We start from the raw sequence: 22,722 nt of genomic DNA on the forward strand, positions 1-22,722 counted from the left end.
CTCCAAGATCTGTATAAAATTGGAGAAATATACTTAGAATAGGTGAAGAGTGATAGAAAAAAGAGAAAAACTAATCTGTGTACTGGAGGTTACAGGATTCTCAGAAGAAAGAAATGTGTGGATTCAGTATAAACATTCTATCTGCATTGTACTTGATATATATATTTATATATTTCTACATTGTAGAAATATATATAATGTATATATTTTTATATATTTATATAATGTGTATATATTTATATATTTATATTATATATAAATATATTTTTATATAATGTATAAATATATATACATTATATAATGTATATATATTTATATAATGTATAAATATATATACTTATATAATGTATATATATTTATATAATGTATAAATATATATATTTTTTGAGACAGAGTCTCACTCTGTCACCCAGGCTGGAGTGCAATGGCACAATCTCGGCCCACTGCAGCCTCTGCCTTCCGGGTTCAAGCAATTCTCCTGTCTCAGCCTCCCGAGTAGCTGGGACTACAAGTGCCCGCCACCATGCCCAGCTAATTTTTGTAGTTTTGGTAGAGATGAGGTTTCACCATGTTAGCTAGGCTGGTCTTGAACTCCTGAGCTCAGGTGATCCACCTGCCTCGGCCTCCCAGAGTGCTGGGATTACAGGTGCGAGCCACCGTGCCAGGACTTGCACTTGCTCTTTAACAAGCCAGTGTGCTCTGTCACTGTTGCGACATCTTGTATGAACTGGAACCGGTTCTAGTCATCCATGTTTGTGGCTATTGAAGGATAGATGTATATTTTTTATATTCTCCAATCTTTTTCCCCCCAATGTATTCAACTCCTTAGTTAACTTTTGTAGAAAAGGCTGCTTTTTAAATGCAAGATTTTCATTTATAAAAAATCTGCAGAAATATAATAAAGAAATGAAAAAAATATCCTCTTAAATACTCCTACCTAAAATACACACTGTTACGCTTCTGGTATGAATACTTCTAATATTTTCTCCATCTACTTTTCCCCTATGCAATTAATATTTTTATGATGTATATACAGTTTTAACAATCAAGTTAAATGGGTAAAAGACTAGACAGTTCTACATTATTTGCCATACCTTTCACTTTGTATATACTTTCAACATTTGAGTGAAAGCAGGCAGATACACATTTTTTATGAAAAGGAAACCACTTGCTATTCAGGTCACACAAAAGCATAAACACGTACACATACACACACACACCCCCCACTGTTAAGCTAGGTCAACAGTAAATGAAGGAATGAAAGAATAAATGAACAAACAAATAAACAGCAGAATTCAATGTCCTTCATTCCCAGGCACCAGAGAGGATGGTAAGTCCCTAGACTTAGGGTTGGGTGCACCTTCAGAGCTGGGTCTGGAGAGAACAAGGTAGGGCTGTGACCTTGCCCCTTAAGTGCTCATCCTGGCTACGTTGAAGTCTGGACATATCACAAAGTCCACACAACTTTGGGAAGTTGTGGGAAGAACTGGGAATCCCTGAGGACAGTGATCACAGTGACTGAAACTCTTCCAGGCAAGTCTGGGTGGTGCAGGGCACAGATTACAGTTCATTGCTCCATACTGTCCTGCCTCTGGGTGTTTCACAGCAAGGAGGTTGCCACTCACCGCGGCTTCCTGTGACCTTCCAGTTCCCTTCTGCTTTTAGTTCTTTGTTTACTCTGAACTTTCTCCTCTTGTTGCCGGGTGCACATCAAGTGAAATACCCAAATGTGGGCTGAGCAGGAAGGTACCATGCGGTGTGCAATCCACTAACTGTTGTAATTCTTATCAGACAATTTCCCTTTTTAATGTCCTCCCACCCCTCCACATCTACCCCTGCTGTCAGAAGGCAAAGCCACAAAAAGCTGGAAATGGGCTCTGTGGTACCAGCGTCCTCACCCACACCCTTTCCCCCATAAGTCCTTGCAGTTTATAGGCTTGTTGAGTTGTGTCCTCTCCAGCCCCACATACGCGCTTACTACAGAAATACTTTTCAAGTAGAAGAAAAGAACCAGATCTTTGGACAAGTTGATCAGATTGAAAGGAATGTAGCTAGAGAGGGGAAGGAATGAAGGGAAGAGAAAGGTATAGAAAGTGTTCTTGAAACCTCATGCTGTTTAAGTCAGTGGCTGAAAAATGACCCTAGGACAGCCATACCCCAACTATCTCTGGCTTAAAGCCATACACTGCTCAACCAGGTCAAATAGTGAGCAAGGGAGAAATACCCTAAGGCATGTGTTCACTTAGTCTTCACTTCTTAATGTCAACACATTAACACGTTGAATCTAGGCTTTATTGTTTCAATCACTGGCAGAGGAACATCTTGACAGCTATTAACATTTGCACATGTACCTGTACCCCTGAACCTCAAATGAAAGTTAAAAGAAAAAAAATTTTTCATACCGTGTTTTCATTGTTGATTCTAGTAAAAATCCTGGGAGCTATGTAACGTTATCTTCCTATCTTAAAGGTGAAGCTATTGAAGTTCAGAGAGGTTGAGTGACTTACCAAAAGTTACAGAGCATGACCTCCGATCCAAGCACATCCTCTAGCACCTCAAACTCTATGTGCATAAACTTTGGCAAAGAACTATGAGACCTAATTTAACTGTTTGTAAGTGAATAAGTAGAGTTATTTGTGGCTGACCACTGTAGGACAAAACTATTGGGAAGAAGTAAAAATTAGCACTTACAAAAAGCCAGTCACACTGTATACCTATTATATGTCCATGATTTTTTCTTTTATTTTAAGTGTAATTTTTGTATCTGATTTAATTAACGTTTTTAACTAAGGATTGCTACTGGCAAGGATTATCCTTTTTCCCATTTAGAAGATAAAGCAACTGAGGCTCAGAAAAGTTATTGTATAGTAACAGATTGCTAGTAAGTAACAGAGCTAAAATTTGGACCCAAATTCCACCACTTAGTTGGGAAAGGGGAAGAAAGTATTTTCTTCCATTTCTGTGTTTCTGCTCACTTGTCATTGTTTTCTGGAAAGGTCATTAGGGGTGTTTCTGAAGAAGGTATCAAGGGAGCAACCACTTCCACTCCTGTCTAGAAGCAACCAAAATGAGTTGCACCACTATCTTCCCAAACAGAGCACCAGCTTCCTTTAAAAATCACCTCTAAAGCTGTCTGTGATCGAGCACTTCAGGATGTCAATCAATCAACTGTAAGCTGCGGCCATTTTACACCTCTGCAACCTCTAACTGGTGATAAAGCATCATGAAATTCAAACAATCACTTTTAGTCAACTACCATTGTTGTATATTAATCACACACACACACACACACACACACACACACAGAGTTACAGAGTTCAGGTTGCTGAATTATAAAATGAATCTCTTCTTTTCTCCTCTGCCATGCCCATGATAGCCATTCCCTGCACACCTTTGCTAAGCCCTCAGAATGGAACAATGACCTGTGTCCAACCTCTTGGAAGTTCCAGTTATAAATCCACCTGTCACTTCATCTGTGATGAGGGATTTTCTTTGTCTGGACCAGAAAGATTGGATTGTACTCGATCGGGACGCTGGACAGACTCCCCACCAACGTGTGAAGGTAGGCTGTGGGCCTGTCCTTTCTTATGGCTTTTAAGATGACATCAGAGAATGGAGAATCATCAGGGATTTATATAAAAGTGTTCTTGAGCTGAAGCAAACAACACTCTCCACAACAATGGTAATCTAGATAAAAAAGTTCTCCCTCTCTTTAAATAATATTTTAATAGCTTTAGTTAAATATTACACAGTTTCAAGAATATCCTGGCCAACATGGTGAAACCCCGTTTCTACTAAAAATACAAAAATTAGCTGGGTGTGGTGGTGCATGCCTGTAGTCCCAGCTACTCGGGAGGCTGAGGCAGGAGAATCGCTTGAACCCGGAAGGTGGAGGTTGCAGTGAGCTGAGATTGCGCCACTGCACTCCAGCCTGGTGACAGAGCGAGACTCCGTCTCAAAAAAAAAAAAAAAAAATGCACACTTTCAGGAAGTGCTTTCATGTCATTATAGCATTTCTGTTTACCACAATTCTAATATGAGGAAAGGCAGTATCATCTCATTTTATAGGTAAGGAAGAGACACAGGGTTAAAGAGGTTAAATAACTCGTCCAGGGTCACACTGTTAGTAAGAGCAAAGGCTCAGCATTATGTCACTGAAAGTTTTACTTCCTTACAGAGTCTTCTTCAGCTACATTCTTCATTTCTTCATTCCTACACTCACCTTCAACTGAGCACTACTAAATCCCAGCCGCAGACCTTATTCAGGGATGGGGGAGATTTAACCCTAGCATAACTATGTGTGCACTTCCCTCCTCTCTCCACTTCTATATTGAATATAAGCTTCTTGAAGGCAGGAGCTGTGCCTTCTTCATCTTTATACCCCCTGCAGCAGCTAGGCAGAATAATAATGGGTGTGTGTGAAAAATATCTGTTGAATTGAAGCTGATCATTTACCAGTAAAATTTACTCAAATACAAGCTTTGGTAATTTAGTGGAATTCTCAAAGGCAGGGGCCAGATCTTATCTGTCTTTAATTCCCCTGAGACATCTGTCTGGCAAAGTATCTAGGATATTTTATGTTCTAAAATAGAAGTGCACTGAATTAACTAATTCATAGCTCCTGTTTAGTTGCAAAAGGTACTATTGTTCCAATGTATTGTTCAGTGTAGAGTTAGTAATAATGAGACCAGCGATAATTGCTAATAATTATTGCTTAATGTACTACCACCTATTTCGTAAGCATCATCACATTCAATCCACACAAACAACCCTTAAGTTGGTTATTACTATGCCCATTTTAAAGGTGAAGAAACTGAGGCTTTGAGAGGTTAAGTAGCTGGCAAAGGTCTTAAAGCTAGAAGTATGGAGACAGGATGCAAACCCAGGCCTAGTCTGATTATAGGGCTAGTGTTTTGACCACTGACCTACACTATTACCCAGGGGCAGAGCTTCTGAACCCGGGGTAAGTCACTTGTGAATTTACTCTTTTCCACTCCACAGATTGCAACTATAACCGCTGAATGAACTTTAGAAATGGCAGTGCCTGGTGATCAGATGAGATAATATGTTGATAGAAATCTATTAGTGTTACGTGAAAACAGCTAAAATATTATTTATTCCTTCCTGTGGAATGAGCACTAGATTAATTTCCAAAGACTTGTATTGCTTTCTCTCCAAGTCATGTGCCATTAGGAAAGTCTTGTCACACCCTTAGGCTCCCGTTTTCTCAATTCCAAAAGGAGAGGAGTGGAGAAGACCATCTTTGAGCTTCCTGGCCAAGAATTCGGTAGAGTGAAAGACATAAAATGCTACCATCTGCTGTCAAAAAGATATACTACAAGTTCCCTTATTCCTGAACATTCATGGAGGATAGCATTTGGGCTTGTGCTTTTTCACTTATTCCTTTATTCCTCACTCTCTTATTCATTTATTCCATTGACATTTGTCATAAGTTCTATTTTCCCACATTTTAAAGCTAAAGAATATATTTAAAAACCTTTAAAAATCTCATTCACATTTTAAATCACGTATGCAACCAACAAGGCTGCTAAATCTGTAATCTCTAAAGCCCTTGCTTCCCCTCACTCCTTTCCAGCCCCTTTTCTCTGCAGGAGGAGGCATTTGCCTCCCACCTTGTGGGCCCAGTCCCCACTCGCTGTCAAGACCCAACCCTGACCATGAACAGCAGCTTTAACCCAGTATGGCCCTCGGAATTATCAACCTTGACTAATCCTGGTCTTGAGCCCTGGTTTTTGCACTTGTGTTTCTACTTCATTCTCCAAATTTATGCTCTAAATTTAGGCAAATGGTTTCTCTTATTTTTCTATATGCCTGAACCCATTAATTTTTAACCCTCAACACTGCCCCCTAGAACCCCAATTTTCACAGAGTGTTTTGCAGAGTTCTAGGATACATCAGATGGACTCAGAGGCCTCCAAGTAAGCAGAGGCAGTGTGGCAGGTGGAGTTCTCAAGCTGTCTCTTCAGAGTGCAATGTGAGATTTCATTTTGGGGGATGGTTCTATAGAGAGTTCCACTTTAGTTAGAACACCAGTTCCCTGGGCCCTCTGGGATGTGGCCTCTGCCTCGTTGTTCCTTAGTATCTGCAGGGGGAATTGGTTCCAGGACCCCTGCAGACACCAGACTCCTCAGATGCTCAAGTCACTTATATAAAATGGCATAATATTTGCATACAACCTACATACATTCTCCTTTATACTTTTAAATCATCTCTAGATTACTTATAATACCCGATGCAAAGCCTACACATCACTTCTTCGGCATGGATTCAACATACTCAGCACATGGCAAATTCAAGTTTTGCTTTTTGGAACTTTATAGAATTTATCTTTTTCTGAATGTTTTTGATACACGATGAGTTGAATCCATAGATGCAAAACCCTTGGATCCAGAGGGTCGATTATTTTTCAGCCTTGCCTCTGCCTTTGCCCTTCAGGACCTGAAGTCCTTTTCATGAGCCTAAGCAGTGCTTGAGGTTCTTGTACCAACTTTGATGATGCCACCTGCATGACGGATTGCTTGTACACAGTTTCTGTATCCCTCCTGTCCCTGCCTGTTGGACCACTTTCATGATACAGACTGCTGAATTCCTAATCCCTTCACACTGTCTGTCATGGACCCTCTGGTGACCATGTTTGGCTGTTGAACTCCTAATGTCTGTTTTCACTGTGTGGGGAGGGGTCCTGGTCCCAAGTCCCAACCTCAGCTCTGCTCTTCTGCCTTGTGCCTGCTTACTCATGTCCTAAAATATGGTGAACTGGTGCCCCCTAAAACTCTGGCCCAGCTGACATCTCCATTTTTTCTTCATTCTCCCAACATTTCTCTGACTCCATGGGGCTTCCTAATTTTATTTCTTGTTTTTTTTTTTTTTTTTTTTTTTTTTGAGACAGAGTCTTGCTCTGTGGCCCAGGCTGGAGTGCAGTGGCCGGATTGCCTCAGCCTCCCGAGTAGCTGGGACTATAGGCGCCTGCCACCTCGCCCGGCTAGTTTTTTGTATTTTTTAGTAGAGACGGGGTTTCACTGTGTTAGCCAGGATGGTCTCGATCTCCTGACCTCGTGATCCGCCCGTCTCGGCCCCTAGTTTTATTTCTAAAGTTTGAGTTTACAATATTCAACTCAGTTACATTTATTATTTATACTACATCTTCTTTCCAGAAAATTATTGAGAAAACTCTATCAAACTCAAGAAAAATGATATAATACAAGGAAATAGAGAATTTACTAAATCTATTTGAAATAATATAAATCAATATGTTTATGAATTCAGATACAATCATGTATACCTCCTTGATGGACTATAGGAAAACACCAATGAATATCCATATGTAATAGACCTGCCTTGGTAGTCAGTGAAAATCGAGCATTAAGCATGCAACAAATGCAGCCCTTATCTGTTTTCTATTTTTGTAATTACTCAGGAGATTTTTTTTGCCAAAGTTTTAGAGTAGGCTTAAGAATATGACCACTTCTCAAAGTTATGCACAAAGGTCATTCCTGGTTATAACCCTTTTCCTCTGCATCTGCACTAATCTCCATTCCAGTAGCATCCTTGATAACTCCACAAATGTCATTCATCCCATGTTTGCTGAGTGCCCACCATATGCCGGATCTGGGTTAGGCTTCCATGTAACTCATCTACGCTGCCCCTCAAACAGGCAAAACTGCTTCTTTACATGATCCAGAGCCAAACTCGTAGTATGTAAGGGTCAAGGTTAATTTTTACCTAAGAGGGCTCAGAGACTTTTATAAATACAAAAGTCTGGATATGTAACCTTGGCTGAGCATGACTGACAAGACTGAAACTAAAGCACTATCCCCCAAAAGAATTTAATGCTGTAGTAATTCTCATTCTATACTAGGGCCCCCTTCAGTGAATTTTTAAAAACAGTAATTCCTCTTGTTTCTTTTCAAACCAGGTAGGAATACCTTTTAGAATGCATTTAAATTAAATTGTATTCATTACTGTATTCATTCATTTCATAAGTATTTGTAGAACCCCTCCTATGTGTCAGGACCTGTTCTCTGGGATACAGTGTTTCAAGAACTGACAAGGTCCCTGCTTTCCTGCAGCAGACATTATACATATTCTTCAGTTTAAAGTTGTAATTCTGGGAGATTATGAGAAAATTATTTTTGTGAAAATGTTCACAGATGACTTCATGTCTAGGACTTACATCAATAGACATGTTTCAAAAATGTTTAGTAAATTGACTTGACGTGTCAGATATGAAGTTGTTAATTACTCAATGATTTGAGAGTACTGAACTGAAATTCACTATGTTACTTTGGCTATTTGAATGGATTCATGCAATAAGAATCCATAATCCTTCAATGAAAAGTACATGGACCAGTATATAAAAGCCAAATACTGTACATCAGTTTTCCATGAGGGAGCACATAGGTCTTGAAGAGGTTTGTAAAAATCAAACTAGCTAAGTAAATGAGACTTATCTGACCAAGGTATTGTGTTCAGAATAGCCTTAGATTTAAAGAAAGAATAGTCACTTCATTTGTCAATAACCCAACATTTACTGATAAATAATAGTCTTATGTTAGAGAATCTAATGGGGAGAAAGGAATAATGCTAAGAAAATATGTAACTGCAATGATTTGTAAAAATACTTTTGGGGGGAAATTGTGAATTAAAATTTAATTTCATTTATTCATTCACTTGGCAAGTGGTTACTGAGCACTGCCTCTTGAGATCCTGAGATGGGAATTATGGAAGACTCAAGGATGAATGATTCTTGGGTTTTAGACACTTTCCATCCAGTAGAAGAGGGAGAGTATGACATGTGACATGGCAGCACATGAGTTCAGACAAAAAGCTGAAGAATTCAGAGGAGAAGAGTTCAGGCTGTGGTGATCAGCAGAGTCTTCAGAGAGGTTATGAGTTAAATCCTGGAGGATTAGTGGGATTTTATCCCATGAAAATGGAAAAATTCTCAGGGGAATGTGAGCCAAGAACCAGAAGCAATAACACACAAAGTCACTTCATGGAATTCCCAGAAACTAATCTATCTTGACCAGGAGGTTTTGAGCTTTCCTGTGTTATCTGGATGGGTGGTATTAAAATACAATGACAAAATAAACCAAAAAAGAATTAGCGAGGAGATTCAAATGGAAGAAATAGTTCGAGGCAGAAAGCAATCATTGCAGTTTTAGGTGTGTTGAATTTGAGGAGATGGCATGATATATGGGAGTAAGTAGTCTCAGGCAAGAGGAAGGGCGGAAATGAAATCCTGGATTGCACCCATTCAAATAAGATAGTGGGAGCTGCAGCAGGCTATGAGATCTCTGAAGCAGAGGGTGTAGAGAAAACAGGGTAACACTGTAAGTTCTGCTTAAATCTTTGACTTCCTTGTCTTCATGACTTGTACCTATACTCCTCTCTGTAAGCTCACCATCCTCCCACTGCCCTTTGCAACAAATGACCTACAGTATATGTTGTGGAATGCTGCTGCCTAGCAGAACATCTGGAATATAGGTGCTCAATAAATATTTTTTGAATATATAAGTGAATGAACTTTGTGTAACACAGAACTTCTGAATAAACTTGGAGATTGTGACACTCTTAATTTGATACTCCAGCCATCAAGTGCCCAGAACTCTTCGCCCCAGAGAAGGGCAGCCTGGATTGTTCTGACACTCATGGAGAATTCAATGTTGGCTCCACCTGCCATTTCTCTTGCAACAAGGGCTTTAAGCTGGAGGGGCCCAATAATGTGAAATGCACAACTTCTGGAAGATGGTCAGCTACTCCACCAGCCTGTAAAGGTAATAATATGTACTTACTGGGACAGTTCTACTTTTGGAAATTTATTCCACAACAACAAACAATTATCTAGTTCTTATATGTGAACTAGATAATTGTACATATTACCACTATTTGGATTTAGCAAACAGCTGAAGGATTTTAAAACGTCTAAGGAGTGACAGGATATTTTTATGTTTGTGAATAAAAGATACATTGATTCTTAAGCAGAAATTTTGTTTCATGGCTTCTTTTTTTGAAAGAGCTTTGTTGAACGAACTGAATGGTCTCCATTAATTTATTGCTGAGAGAAACAGAGATAATACTGGGGTAGAGTCACTGGTCCAGTTTTTCAAATTTAGGAATTGAGGTCCAGAAAGGTCAATCATCATCTTCCTGCCACATGGCAAGTTAATGACAAAGCTGGTGGGATCATTCAAATGGAAGAAATAGTTTGAGACAGAAAGCAATCATTGCAGTAAATTTCAACTTTCACATTGACCTTTAGTGAGAGAACAGTACCACTTCCCAGTAAAGCAGGGTTGGGCAGGCAGTTGGCCCATGTATATTTGGCTTTCTGCTGAATTTCTTACATTTCTGTGCCATTTTTTGCTTCTTTTTAAAATAGCAATAACAATGACTCCCCTAATTTCTTCTCTGGGCCAGGAGAATGATCTCCTCAAGGATGCTTTTTAATAATTTTCCTCATCTGGTTTTCTATATCTGACACTGATAGTTTTTCTTAACTTCTTTAATAGCTCTTGCTAGAACCTCCCTTGTTATGAAGGGAGTGAAAAGCAGTTATTCCAGATTAGCCTTAACTCTTTACACTTCTTTTAACTGGGAGCTCTCTGAATTGAAACGTTTTCTCACAACAGGCATAGCATCACTTCCTAGTCCAGGGGTGCAATGCCCAGCCCTCACCACACCTGGGCAGGGAACCATGCACTGTAGGCATCATCCAGGAACCTTTGGTTTTAATACCACTTGTTACTTTGGCTGCAATGCTGGATTCACACTCATAGGAGACAGCATTCTCAGCTGCAGACCTTCAGGACAATGGACAGCAGTAACTCCAACATGCAGAGGTAAGATGAAAAGGAGAAGGCAATTCTGACGCTGCCTTCCTGCAAGTACTCAAGCTAGCCATTGTGCCTGTATGTTGAAGTCTCACCCAACCACAACCACTACTTCCAAGTGTCATCTCCCCTGTGAAATCCACACCAATCCCAATTAAAAGTAATGTGTCACAGGCACATCACTTCTGCCCTTCCTCATGTCACAAGCTAAAGCTAATACACAAGTATTCAGAGACTTGAAGAAACATTTGCAGATGTCCGAGATGTGTTAGAAAAATAGGTATATTAAATGTAAAACCTGCTATAGAAATTGGTAAATTAAAAGTTGCATATTACATGACCATATAAACATTCCATAGTTTCATAATAATTTGAACTTAAATAAAAATTAAGCCATACGTGATATTTCCTGAAGAGCTATCACCCTATACATAAAGCATTGAGACCTATGTTTCTTTCATTTCTGTATCCCCCAAAAAACATAGCACAGTGCTTTGCAAATGACACTACTGATCAATAACATTTATTTGAATTAAATCTAATTTCCTGACCTTTAATTTCCTATCCATCAATTAGAAAGAATAACCTGAAGTTCCCTGAAAATGTAGTTCAAGGAGGATGACAGTCTACTTCTTTCAAACTTCCAGTGTCCAGATATGCTGAACACTTATTAAGTATTTTAATAAACATATACTGACATGCCAGTTGATCGCAAATGTAGTAATAACATTTAGACCAGTAGTATTTTTAAGAACCAAAATTTTGTAAATAGTATATTTGGAGGCAAGATTTATCAATGCATTAGCAGGTATTTATCAGATGCTACTACGTGTCCATCTTTCCATCTTGGTTCTTTGGCTATCACCCTTTGGGAGAATATTTTCATGTATGTGCTGTTAGAAGAGCTACTGTGAATATTGGAAGTGGCTCATATCCTTTCTGACCTTTTACATTCTGCCTCATTTATTGGCACTGTTAGGTTACAAAATAAACTATAATCTCTTTCACCTCCAATCCACATGTTGTTTCTCTTCCATTCTTTCTTTTCTGCAGCTGTGAAATGCCCAGAACTACATGTTAATAAGCCAATAGTGATGAACTGCTCCAACCTCTGGGGAAACTTCAGTTATGGATCAATCTGCTCTTTCCATTGTCTAGAGGGCCAGTTACTTAATGGCTCAGCACAAACAGCATGCCAGGAGAATGGCCACTGGTCAACTACCATGCCAACCTGCCAAGGTACAATTTTCATGTGGGTTAAGAAGTCACTTTGATGTGGAAAATAACAAAATCAGTGTTTCTTCTGTGTCTTTCTCATAGTGGTCTTGCTTTCCATCACTGGGTTTCCCCCTGCTTAATAAGTTTTTCACAATGAATCAGGCAGAATCTCCTTACCTTATAGAGTGGTGGAAATTCAATCCAGTGACTGCAGGTAATCACCCCTCCTTTTCAGTGTTCAATTTGTGAAGTGAAACCTTTCCCTTCATTATAATCTCTGTTTAACAGACCTTGAAGTTTCAAAATGTTTTAAACTGGGAGTTATTTCATGCAAATTTCTAATTTATTATATCAGAAGACCTTTGCTTACCACTTAACACTAAAAATACCCTAGCAGATCTTCCTCAATTAAGTTCTATCTGTTTGCAAAAACTTATTTGGGCTTGTATTTCAGCCCTCTATTTTTTCCCCTCATGGCTTGTCCTGACTACCTTTTGTTATATAACTGAATCTTTGCCAAAATAATTACCCACAGTTTATTTTATTTGCCTAAACTTACATGTATAGGCTTCTTATGTTTACAGTTTATTTTACTGGGTCCTTACCTTAATTTTCTTGGAAATTACAGTTTATATTTAAGCCTTAGGAATACAATAAGGCCCCACTTTTATTTTATTTGCCCAAACTTACATGTATAGGCTTCTTGTGTCTACAGTTTCTTTTATTGGGTCCTCACCCTGATTCCGTTGGATATTACAGTTTATATTTAAGCCTTGGAATAAAATAAGGCCCCACTTCCCATTCTGTTGCAGTGGATTTATGAATTCCAGATCTTCTTTCATGTTAGCTTGTCAGCATTGCCAGGACCTTTGGTGATCCTACTTGATCTCACATCTTAGAGTTCTCGGAAACTTTCTGAGAGAGAAAGATTATTTGTTTGCATAATACACTTCTTATGTCTTGCATGTGTGTGTGTTTGTTTTGCAGCAGGACCACTGACTATTCAGGAAGCCCTGACTTACTTTGGTGGAGCGGTGGCTTCTACAACAGGTCTGATAATGGGTGGGACGCTCCTGGCTTTGCTAAGAAAGCGTTTCAGACAAAAAGGTAAATAGGAAAGAGTCTTCTCTTTGCTTTTTTCTTTCACATAATTTAGGGTGGGGAAGTAGAACCACAACTTCAGTAGTTCATGTTGGAAAATATTTGCATTAAAGGAAAAAAAAAAAGCCAAGATAAGTGATCTTGAGAACTGACTGTCCGTTAGAATCACCTAGGGAACTTCATAAAAATATAGATCCTTCTATGGGGAGACTTGGGAGTGGCTGCAGAAATCTGAATTTTTCAAAAGCCCTCTCCCAAAATTCAAATGAGGTTACTTTGTAGTTTGGCATTTGGGGCCTCTGGTCTAAGTACCCTAGGCTATCACTAAAACTAATTAGAAAGGTGTTATGCTTCCTTACTTCACTCATTTCTTCACGTAGCAGTCATTTATTCATCATCTCTGTTAAAGTGTGAGACTCATAATGATGGTTTCTGATATTAAGGAAGGAATAATCCAGGAGGGGAGACAGGTGAAATCAATGCTGGTAGTGAAGTGTGGTAAGTGTGTTAGGACACAAATACAACCTAGGTATTATTAGAACATAGACTAGGGATGCCTTAACCAGACTGTCAGGTGGGAAAGCCTTTTTCAAGCTTAACTTTGAAGAATGAGTGGCATTTAGCCCAGGGGAAAATGGAAATAGAGTTCCATTAGAGAAAATGGCATGTAGAAAGACATGAAAGTGTGAAGTCATTGAGAAGATGGTATGTTTCACAGTTAAGTGCATCTGAATCAAAAGGGGATTATGGAGGAGGCAGGAGATGAAGTTAGGGGCAGAAGAAGCTGCCCCTGTATTGGTGACCTGGTGTGATAAGCGAAGAGATTTACTTTTTCTCCTGAAAACTTGTAAAGTTGATGCAGGATTTAAACAGAGAAGACCAAATAGATGAAAACTGTCTGTAAGGGAAACTGTGTTCATCAGATCGTTCACCAGAAAAATAACTTTAGTCTAGGAATTAAAGATGAGAACATCCCATCTCTTAAGGTTTAAAACATCCTTTCTCAATCTTCTCCACTTAGCCTGCGTATAAGTTCATAAAGTTTTGTTTATAACCTGATGGGGCTCTTCTTCATCACTCCTCATAGAAAGTAACTAGGGGCATCAGAGAGACCATTAGTGCTCAAATCAAGGTAATTGAAAGTGGCTATGTGAAAAAATCTGAAAGAGTTCTCATTGAATTTCTCTATTTTTGACATAGGTCTCAACACCTATTCTTAACTGCTCAGAGGCAAAACCATGTGTTCCCTACTCTTATTCTTTCTCCATTTACAATGCTACCAAAACATTGAGGCTGTTTTTCCAAATCTTCATATATTCTCCTGTGAGTGGCCAAGACAATAGACAAAGGTCAATACTCTGCTTCAATACCAAAGAGATGTACTGAGAGCTACAGTGAATCCCTCCATGCAAAATGTGTGCTTGCTCAACCAAACCCAGAACCCAGAAGGCAGAGGCAAGAGCTCCTAGACCTTAATCTCTAGGATCATGTAGGAATCACTCTAATCTTGATGTTTCCCCCAAGTCCTTTCTTTGACTTTGAGACATTTCCAGGGGACCCTGTAACAGTGCAGAAGGACAAATAGCTACCCATGTTCCAATATATTTAATAATAAATACATTCATTTGTTGGGGATGGGAGCTTTTTTTCCTGGGCTTCTCCCAATTTGATTTTAGGCTTTCAAGTTTTCTATGGCCAAATAAGAGGAAAATGCTGCAGCCATAGCTGAAAATTCAACTATGAGAGTCTGTCATTTGGATAAAAATATGCTACCTGGGAGGAAAAACATCCACTGTTCTGTTGGTTTGGATTTATGTATGTGATTAGCTTGCCCAGCTAAGGGCTGAGAGCAAGTGACACAAGATGCCCTGAAAAGAAATTGAGTTATGTATATACTGAAAAAGGAAGGAGGAAGAAAGTGAGAGGACTCTGGAGTTAAATATTGTCAAATGTTCAATTTAGCCTAAAACACTTTCTACCTTTCAGGGAGAGACTGTTCCCAATATTCCCCTTTTAATGAGCCGACCTGAAAATCAGTCTACTGGTTTACCCCAATAATTTCTATCCTTAATGACCCTCTCTTTCATTTTGTTTGTTTGTTTGTTTGTTTTTTAAATCAATCATTCTTATCTTCTCGCTTATTTTAGATGATGGGAAATGCCCCTTGAATCCTCACAGGTAAGGTAGAAATGTTTTATGATTGAGTAAATTTTGCTAGCTTGACTTTATAATTCACTGTAATATGTCAGAATGATTACATGCAATGCCTGCCTCCTTTTTACAATGTCTTTTAAAATGTCTTCTTTTCTATTCTGAAGAAAAATATACAGATAACAAATATTCTCATTATAACATAAAGTAGAAATAAAATGAAAAGTAATTTATAATAAAAACACAATGCAAAAACTTAGGCGCTGTGCCAGCAGATGCAATGAGGTCATCAGAAACATGCACCTTCCAGCAGAATCACTAGGAAAGCAGCAGCCATGCAGGTGGACTGATGGGGGAATGTTGTATTAGTGACTCAAAGAGCATTAGAGCTGTGGCCAGCACTAATCTAATTTTTCAAAATGGTGAACAACTCTGGTAAAGAGTCCTAAAACCTGTGATAATTGTCCCTTGATTCATATGGCAATTACACTTTTTAAAGATGCAAAAAATGCTTAATATTTACATGTAAAGCGCTTGAGTTCCAGGCTCAGAGATTTTTAACCTGTATGAATATTGAGCAGATATTCCAAAGTTACGTGGGGTGTTGGACAATTCTTTTGTGTCCTGTACCCCCTGTTGTTTATAATCTGGCAAGAGTTTTCAAAAAGGGACAGTATGCCTCCAAGGGTATTTTTTTTTTTTTTTTTGCAATGAGCAAGAGCTCTACTGACATTAAGTGGGCAGGAGGCAGGGGTGCTGGATATCTTTTAAAGACTTCTCCATCCTGGAGGAAATAGAAATCCTTATATGAACTCTATTGTCACAGACATCCATCACCCTTGCCCCATACCCACTCAATGTCAGTAGAACTCTTGATGGTTATAAATATCAAAAAACACCCCTAGGGGGCACACTGCCCCCTTTGAAAACTACTGTTAGATTATCAAGTGTTAATTAACGCCAAGAATTTTGTAACTACTTCCTCTCACCTAGAAGAGGTTGCAGCACCTTAGAGGGTACAACAGGTGTTCAGTACATAAAGCATCAACAATAACTTAGTGCGGGTACAAAATGAAATGCAAATTACCCAGAGCTTTTAAGTGGGATATCGAATATTTCTTTGGCCTTTATTTTTCTTTCCTTTCTAAAGCAGAATTCCAGGGGTGGATGGTAATTTATGGTTTCTGGAAATACTATGTGTTGGACTGTGTTGTTGACAACTAAGCAGTATATGGTGGTCACCCTTGTGTTTCTGTTTTTTAGCCACCTAGGAACATATGGAGTTTTTACAAATGCTGCATTTGACCCGAGTTCTTAAGGTAACATACCTATACAGATATTTTTGAAGGAAATAGAACAATAGGGAAAAAGGAAGACTATAAAGCTTAACTTTTCTTTATGTAATCATGTATTACATTTTAAGTATGTATTAGATTTTCAGGCATGAAGGAAATTGTGTTGGCAGTAGGACACAGGTATGACAACGGAATGACAATAGAGTTCACATAAGGATTTCCATTTCCTCCAGGACAGAAATGTCCTAACAAGACATAACTTATTTCAGGATGTGTGACATTTCCATTATTGGCTGCTAGGTCGTGATGACATGACCTTTCCTGCAAAACAGAAGTCAAGACTGCTGAAAAATGTTTACGAACTGTTATGGAGTCAATTCCCTATGCTACTTGCTGGAAAAACAAAAATAATCTGATGCTATCCCTCTCCCAAAAAGTTCAGTAGGTAGCTGAGTGTCCTACAAAAAACCTGAATGGCAGAATATTCAAAATCTAGAAAGAAAAGATTATGCTGAGCCTCAGGGGGTAGATATGATGAGCAATTTTTTTCTTTCCTTTTTTTTTTTTAAGGAAGTGATAATTATTTAAATTTCTTTGGTCTCATTTTCAGAGACCTGTACTTTTCCTGGTCACCTCATTCAGCTCCATATGATCCTGTTGTGAACATCAAGTTTCCTGCTAGACTTGACTTAACTATAATGCATTTGCTGCAGTTTTCCATAAACACCTGTGAATCAAAGACATGGAATTACCTTAGATTAGCTCTGGACCAGGCTGTTGGACCAGCTCTGGACCAACCCTGTTTCCTGAGTTCGGGATTGTAGTACAATCTCAAATTCTCAACCTACCACCCCTTCCTGCCCCACCTCTTCTCTTCCTATAATACAAGCCACAGAAGCCAGGAGCAAATGTTTCTGCAGTAGTCTCTGTGCTTTGACTCACCTATCACTTGAACTACCAGTGAACCAAAGAGACAGGAGCATCTGACTCACAAGAAGACCAGACTGTGGAGAAACAGAAATCTCTTTATTTTTTGATTGAAGGAAGGCTTTCTCTACTTTGTTGGAAAGCAGGTGGCATCTCTAACTGGAAGCAATTCCTGTAGCATCTTCTGGAGTCTCCAGTGGTTGCTGTTGATGAGGCCTCTTGGACCTCTGCTCTGAGGCTTCCAGAGAGTCCTCTGGATGGCACCAGAGGCTGCAGAAGGCCAAGAATCAAGCCAGGAGGATACATGTCACTGTGGACCTTCCTGCCACCAGCCACTGTCCCTCAAAGGACCCAAAGACCAATATTCAAATGTATAATTAAACGAATTTTCCCCAAATGCCATGTTCCTCTATTTGATGGTTCGTTCAGTAAGGTCTGTGTATATCACATTGTTTGCCATCAGTGTAATAACACATAATTATGGTTGTCCTATTTACACCTCAACCATTCAGTCAGCCAGCAAATTTGTGTCACACACCCTCCACTCCAAGAGAAAATCAGAGAAATGGAAAAATTCTTCATCACCTTAATGTTTTACAGAGAAGAACAAATGTATTTTACATGTTCTTCAAATCCCATGTTTAATAAATAGGTCATTGAAAGTTATACAGTATTTTTCTGGAACTGATGTTAAAAAAAATAGAGAGCCAAACATTATAGTAGTCATCTTGTCTCTGTAAAATGTAATGCAATAAACATGTCATGTACACTGTATATACATAAGCAAACATCCAAATAAAAAAGCAGCCTACTCAAAGGTTACAGTAATGTTGCAACAATGTTGGTAGTAACCTTGGGATTTAGGGACACAGTGCTTTCAAAACGTTTCTCTGATACACTGCCAGTAGCATCTCTGACTGCTTATTTATACGTCAATCAATAGGCTAGATGTTTTAGGACTTTGGTCTCAGCCCTATTTCCTGAGTCAGAATCTACATTTTGTAAAAGTTCCCCTGGGAATTCTGATGGGCTACCAACTTTGGGAGATACTGATAACATTGTAGATAAAGAAGTGTAAGCAACTGTTCAGTCAGGGAGACAACAGATACCTACATGGAATAACCAAAGGTAATTAACATGATTATACAATTTGAATAGTGTTATAATAGTTCATAAAATGGAAAAGTCAATTGGAGCCCAGAATCTGGGAGACAGGCAGAACCCTGCACTGTAAAGAATGACCCAGCAAAGAGGAAGAAAATGGGCATTCTAAGTTGGTAGAATAATTATCAGCACAGGAGGAAAGACAGAACACTGGGGGAAGTGGGGAGGGGGGAAGAGGCTGTTGATGAGCCTGATATCATTAACAGAGACCTCATGTGAGGTGCCAAGCATGACAGAAACTTGGAGCCATGCAGATACAGGGAACCCAGGACAAGTCATTATGATGTCTCAGACGATATAATTCTCAGATTCTCTATCAACAACAAAGTAAGATTTAAGGTGGTGTGAAACAACTAGATCCTTCAAGAAATACAAGAATACAAGGGGTCCTGGAGACAGGAAAATATGATCATAGTAATAAATTTGTGACTGACTGACTTTCTTTCTCTCTCTCTCTCTCTCTCTCTCTTCTTTCTTTTTTTTTTTTTTTTTTTTTTTTAATGGAGTTTTGCTCTTGTAGCCTAGGCTGGAATAAAATGGCACGTTATCAGCTCACTGCAGCCTCCACTTTCCGGGTTCAAGCAATTCTCTTGCCTCAGTCTCTTGAGTAGGTGGGATTACAGGTGTCCACCACAACTCCCGGCTAATTTTTTGTATTTTTAGTAGAGACAGGGTTTCACTATGTTGACCAGGCTGGTCTTGAACTCCTGACCTCAGGTGATTCACTCGCCTTGGCCTCCCAAAGTGCTGGGATTACAGGCTTGAGCCACTGCGCCTAGCCGCTGTGTGCTAAGTGCTGGAACTATAGTTTACAGTAGCATTTTATCCTCCCAACATACCCTATCAGGAAAAACCATTATTGTCATCCTTATTTCACAGATATCAAAGCTGAACAGAGAGGTACAGTAACTTGCCCAAGACAACACAGCTAGTAAGTGAAACTGAAAACTGGACAACTGATTTTTTTTTCAGCCAAGTTCTTTAAGCCCTCTGCTATGCTGCAGCTTAGCTAGCTACAGGCCCTTATCGAGGCAGAACTGTGCCTTGATAGAGACCAGGAAGGCGATTCAGAGCAGTAGGCCTTGTCCATGTGTTTGTTCCCTTCTTCTCCACCACTTGAAAATAGTGTTTCAGTGCCCGGTAACAGGGCACAATACTCTTTTCCTCAGATCAAAAGGCGAGCCATCTGCTTAAGGTAGTTGGGTACCACTGCACTGCACAGAAGATTCTCCAAGTGTCAGCTTAGACCCAGGCAGGCCTCAGGTCAGTGGTAAGGGACGACTCCTTCCGTGGTGTTGGCCGGTGGAAATGGAGGGATACAGCTTTGTCCGGCTCATGAATCCCTGGGCATTGTCCCGCCTGCTAGAGCCTCTGGTCTCTACCCCTTCTTCACCTGTAGTAAAACAGTCACTAGTTTGGTTGCTCTCCCTAATACCTCTGGTCGCTGGGAGCTGTGATCTCACCAAGACCCTGCCAGGAAAAGCCCCAGAAAAAGGGGAGGGAGGGAGAGCCAGAGGCTGCCGCTGCAGTTTGCAAGAACCGCAGGGGAGAAGGACGCTGCCACCCACAGCCTTCAGAGCTCACTGCAGCTGGGACAGCCAGGAGCGGGGTTAGTCAGCAGCTCCACGAGCGGCTGCCCAGGTCCTGGGGTGGTGGCAGCCAGCGGGAGCAGGAGAGGAAGCATGTTCCCACGCTGCCCACGCCTCTGGGTCCTGGTGGTCTTGGGCACCAGCTGGGTAGGCTGGGGGAGACAAGGGACAGAAGCGGTACAGCTAAGGCAGTTCTACGTGGCTGCTCAGGGCATCAGTTGGAGCTACCGACCTGAGTCCACAAACTCAAGGTAACTCAGGTGTGGATCTGGGTGGGCTTCTCTAGAGAGGAAAATCTATTTCTTTGAGAGAACATTTCCTTTGCAATGTCATGGCTTTTTTTTTTTTTTTTTTTTTAACTTCAGGTAAGTAAATATAACTAATAGGAGAGCACACTGAATTAAATAAACTGGGCGAATGCTAATTTTGCCTCCAATAATGTAGTTTATCATTCTGAGGGTATAGAAAGCATTCCATTTGATTGGTTAGATGATGCTTTCTTTTCAAGTTTATTTTCAATACAGTTTTGTTAGTATGTTTGTGTTGGCTTATATATTGGTGAATTCAAAGGCACCAGGGATTGCTTTCTCATTAGTGCTTTCTGGAAATTCCTGTTCCAGATTTTTAGTTGTATAGTATTTTTATAAGACTCCTATTTACATATTATTTATTCCCTTGTCTACATAGCTTCATCTTCTAAAACTAAAAATGAACACCTTGTGCTTTTTGTCATATAATTTTATTGCTGCTTTATAAATGATGTTCAAAATATCATCAGTTCTTGTATGTTTTTGTACTTTCACCTTTTTTCTGCTTCATATTTGACTTATTTATCCTACTGAATGTGACTCTTCATTTTTTTCTCTCTGTTAATCATGTCCTGGGATATGGTATGTAACTGAGAGGAGGTTTAATTCATATAAAATACTACCCTTGAGTTGCAAACTATTTTTTCTAATTGAAATGTTAAAAATAAGACTTCTCAGAAATCAACTAAATCATAGAGTCTATTCAATATTTCCAGTGAGTTATTTTTTAAATGGTAAACCTGCTAGTGTGACTCACTTTTTTTCCTAACATCACAGTTTATTATGAAAGATGTGTTCCTCTTTTACAATTACAAAACCAAAGCAATCTGCCAAAAACTAATGTAATATTTTGAGATCTTTTAGTGTATAATATTAACCTTTTTAAAACTCTCATTGTAACTGGGTTATTTTGGAGGGTATTACACATGATCTTGGTCTTATAAGAAGAAGAGATCCCTCCTTTTCAAAAATAATCATTTTAAATATTGTACTTCAAAGTGACAATCTAGGTCACACCCACTGCCGTAAGCTAAAACCCCAAGGAAAATAACAGTCCTTCTAACACTAATCTTGCCTGCTCATGAGTAGAATGCAAATTTGGTTGCTGGCTTTCTTGTAGCATGCTGGGTTTATGCTTGGGAGTTTTTTCTCTTGTCTGTAGTTAGCATTGAAAATAGCAAGCAAAATGCTGGAGGCAGAATCACATAGGGCAAAGGTCTGATTCGCATGGTGAGTACACAGGGAACCACGACTGGTCATTCTGTCCCCTCACCCTGTGGATAAGTTTCCAAAGTTCTGGAGAGTCATTTCTCTGGTAGCAATTGTTGAGTCAAAACCATAGAAACATAACCCAGACAAACTGTCATATTGTTTAACCCTAAATCATATCACTTCTCTCTAGCATTTTCTTATGAAAAATCTAATCCATATATCCGGCTGCTTACACTAAGAACTTGTTCTAACTTGTCCTGCCCCTGGAGTTATGATACTCACTAGATGAATATCAACATAGATAACTCCATCTTTTGGCAAAGTGTATTTTAGCACAAAGCAGAAATCCACGTACTTATTTCATATAATATTAGCAGGACAATGCCTTGTAAAGGTAAAATGTACGTATTATTCTTGCTCCAAGTCTGAGATGAACACTTTCAAAAATTTCCTTAGAAACCTTGTTTAGTCACTCACATAATACAAAGAGATATTGAAGAAAAGATACACATATATTTTACTCCTAGGGTTCTAGCTTTATATGATTTTGTGACTATGAACAAATTATCTTTAAACAATTCTTATAAATGAAAAACTCATTGTACACATTGTTTGAATTCATATCATCTGTAACTTTTTAATCAGATAATTATTTTCCAATAGAAATTGTTCAGATTAAAATAGACATACCTCAGTATAAATACACAGCATACATAGTAAAACTTGTTAGAAAACCTCTCTCTGTTGAAATTACTCCACATAAGAGACTGATATTTTTTAGTAAAGATTTTACACCATCATCTACATTTCTGTATTAAAGATCTGGGGCAGGGGAGGACAATAACTTTTCAATTGTACTAAAAAAATAAATAAAAATGGACTTCCACATTAGGGACATTAGTAT

The 22,722-nt window shown here is 39.1% G+C and overlaps 2 protein-coding genes across 3 annotated transcripts in view; both read left to right on the forward strand.

Annotated features, from left to right (window-relative positions):
- The window catches only part of SELP (selectin P), a 43,027-nt gene extending 24,691 nt beyond the window's left edge, over window positions 1-18,336 (forward strand). Inside the window, exons 10-17 of one of the 2 annotated variants that reach the window (XM_007989573.3) lie at window positions 3,377-3,562; window positions 9,612-9,797; window positions 10,653-10,862; window positions 11,907-12,092; window positions 13,059-13,178; window positions 15,320-15,350; window positions 16,587-16,642; window positions 17,229-18,336. In XM_007989573.3, coding sequence (XP_007987764.3) covers window positions 3,377-3,562; window positions 9,612-9,797; window positions 10,653-10,862; window positions 11,907-12,092; window positions 13,059-13,178; window positions 15,320-15,350; window positions 16,587-16,641 — 974 coding nt within the window. In that variant the 3' untranslated portion in view covers window position 16,642; window positions 17,229-18,336. The remainder of the gene's footprint in view (window positions 1-3,376; window positions 3,563-9,611; window positions 9,798-10,652; window positions 10,863-11,906; window positions 12,093-13,058; window positions 13,179-15,319; window positions 15,351-16,586; window positions 16,643-17,228) is intronic. The other variant, XM_073011808.1, reaches the window with a different exon arrangement.
- Window positions 18,337-20,232: 1,896 nt separating this feature from the next.
- The window catches only part of F5 (coagulation factor V), a 73,150-nt gene continuing 70,660 nt past the window's right edge, over window positions 20,233-22,722 (forward strand). The window contains exon 1 of the mRNA XM_073011809.1: window positions 20,233-20,549. Coding sequence (XP_072867910.1) covers window positions 20,392-20,549 — 158 coding nt within the window. The 5' untranslated portion in view covers window positions 20,233-20,391. The remainder of the gene's footprint in view (window positions 20,550-22,722) is intronic.

The sequence above is a fragment of the Chlorocebus sabaeus genome, chromosome 25 (assembly GCF_047675955.1).
Source record: "Chlorocebus sabaeus isolate Y175 chromosome 25, mChlSab1.0.hap1, whole genome shotgun sequence".
NCBI classification, from domain to species: Eukaryota; Metazoa; Chordata; class Mammalia; order Primates; family Cercopithecidae; genus Chlorocebus; species Chlorocebus sabaeus.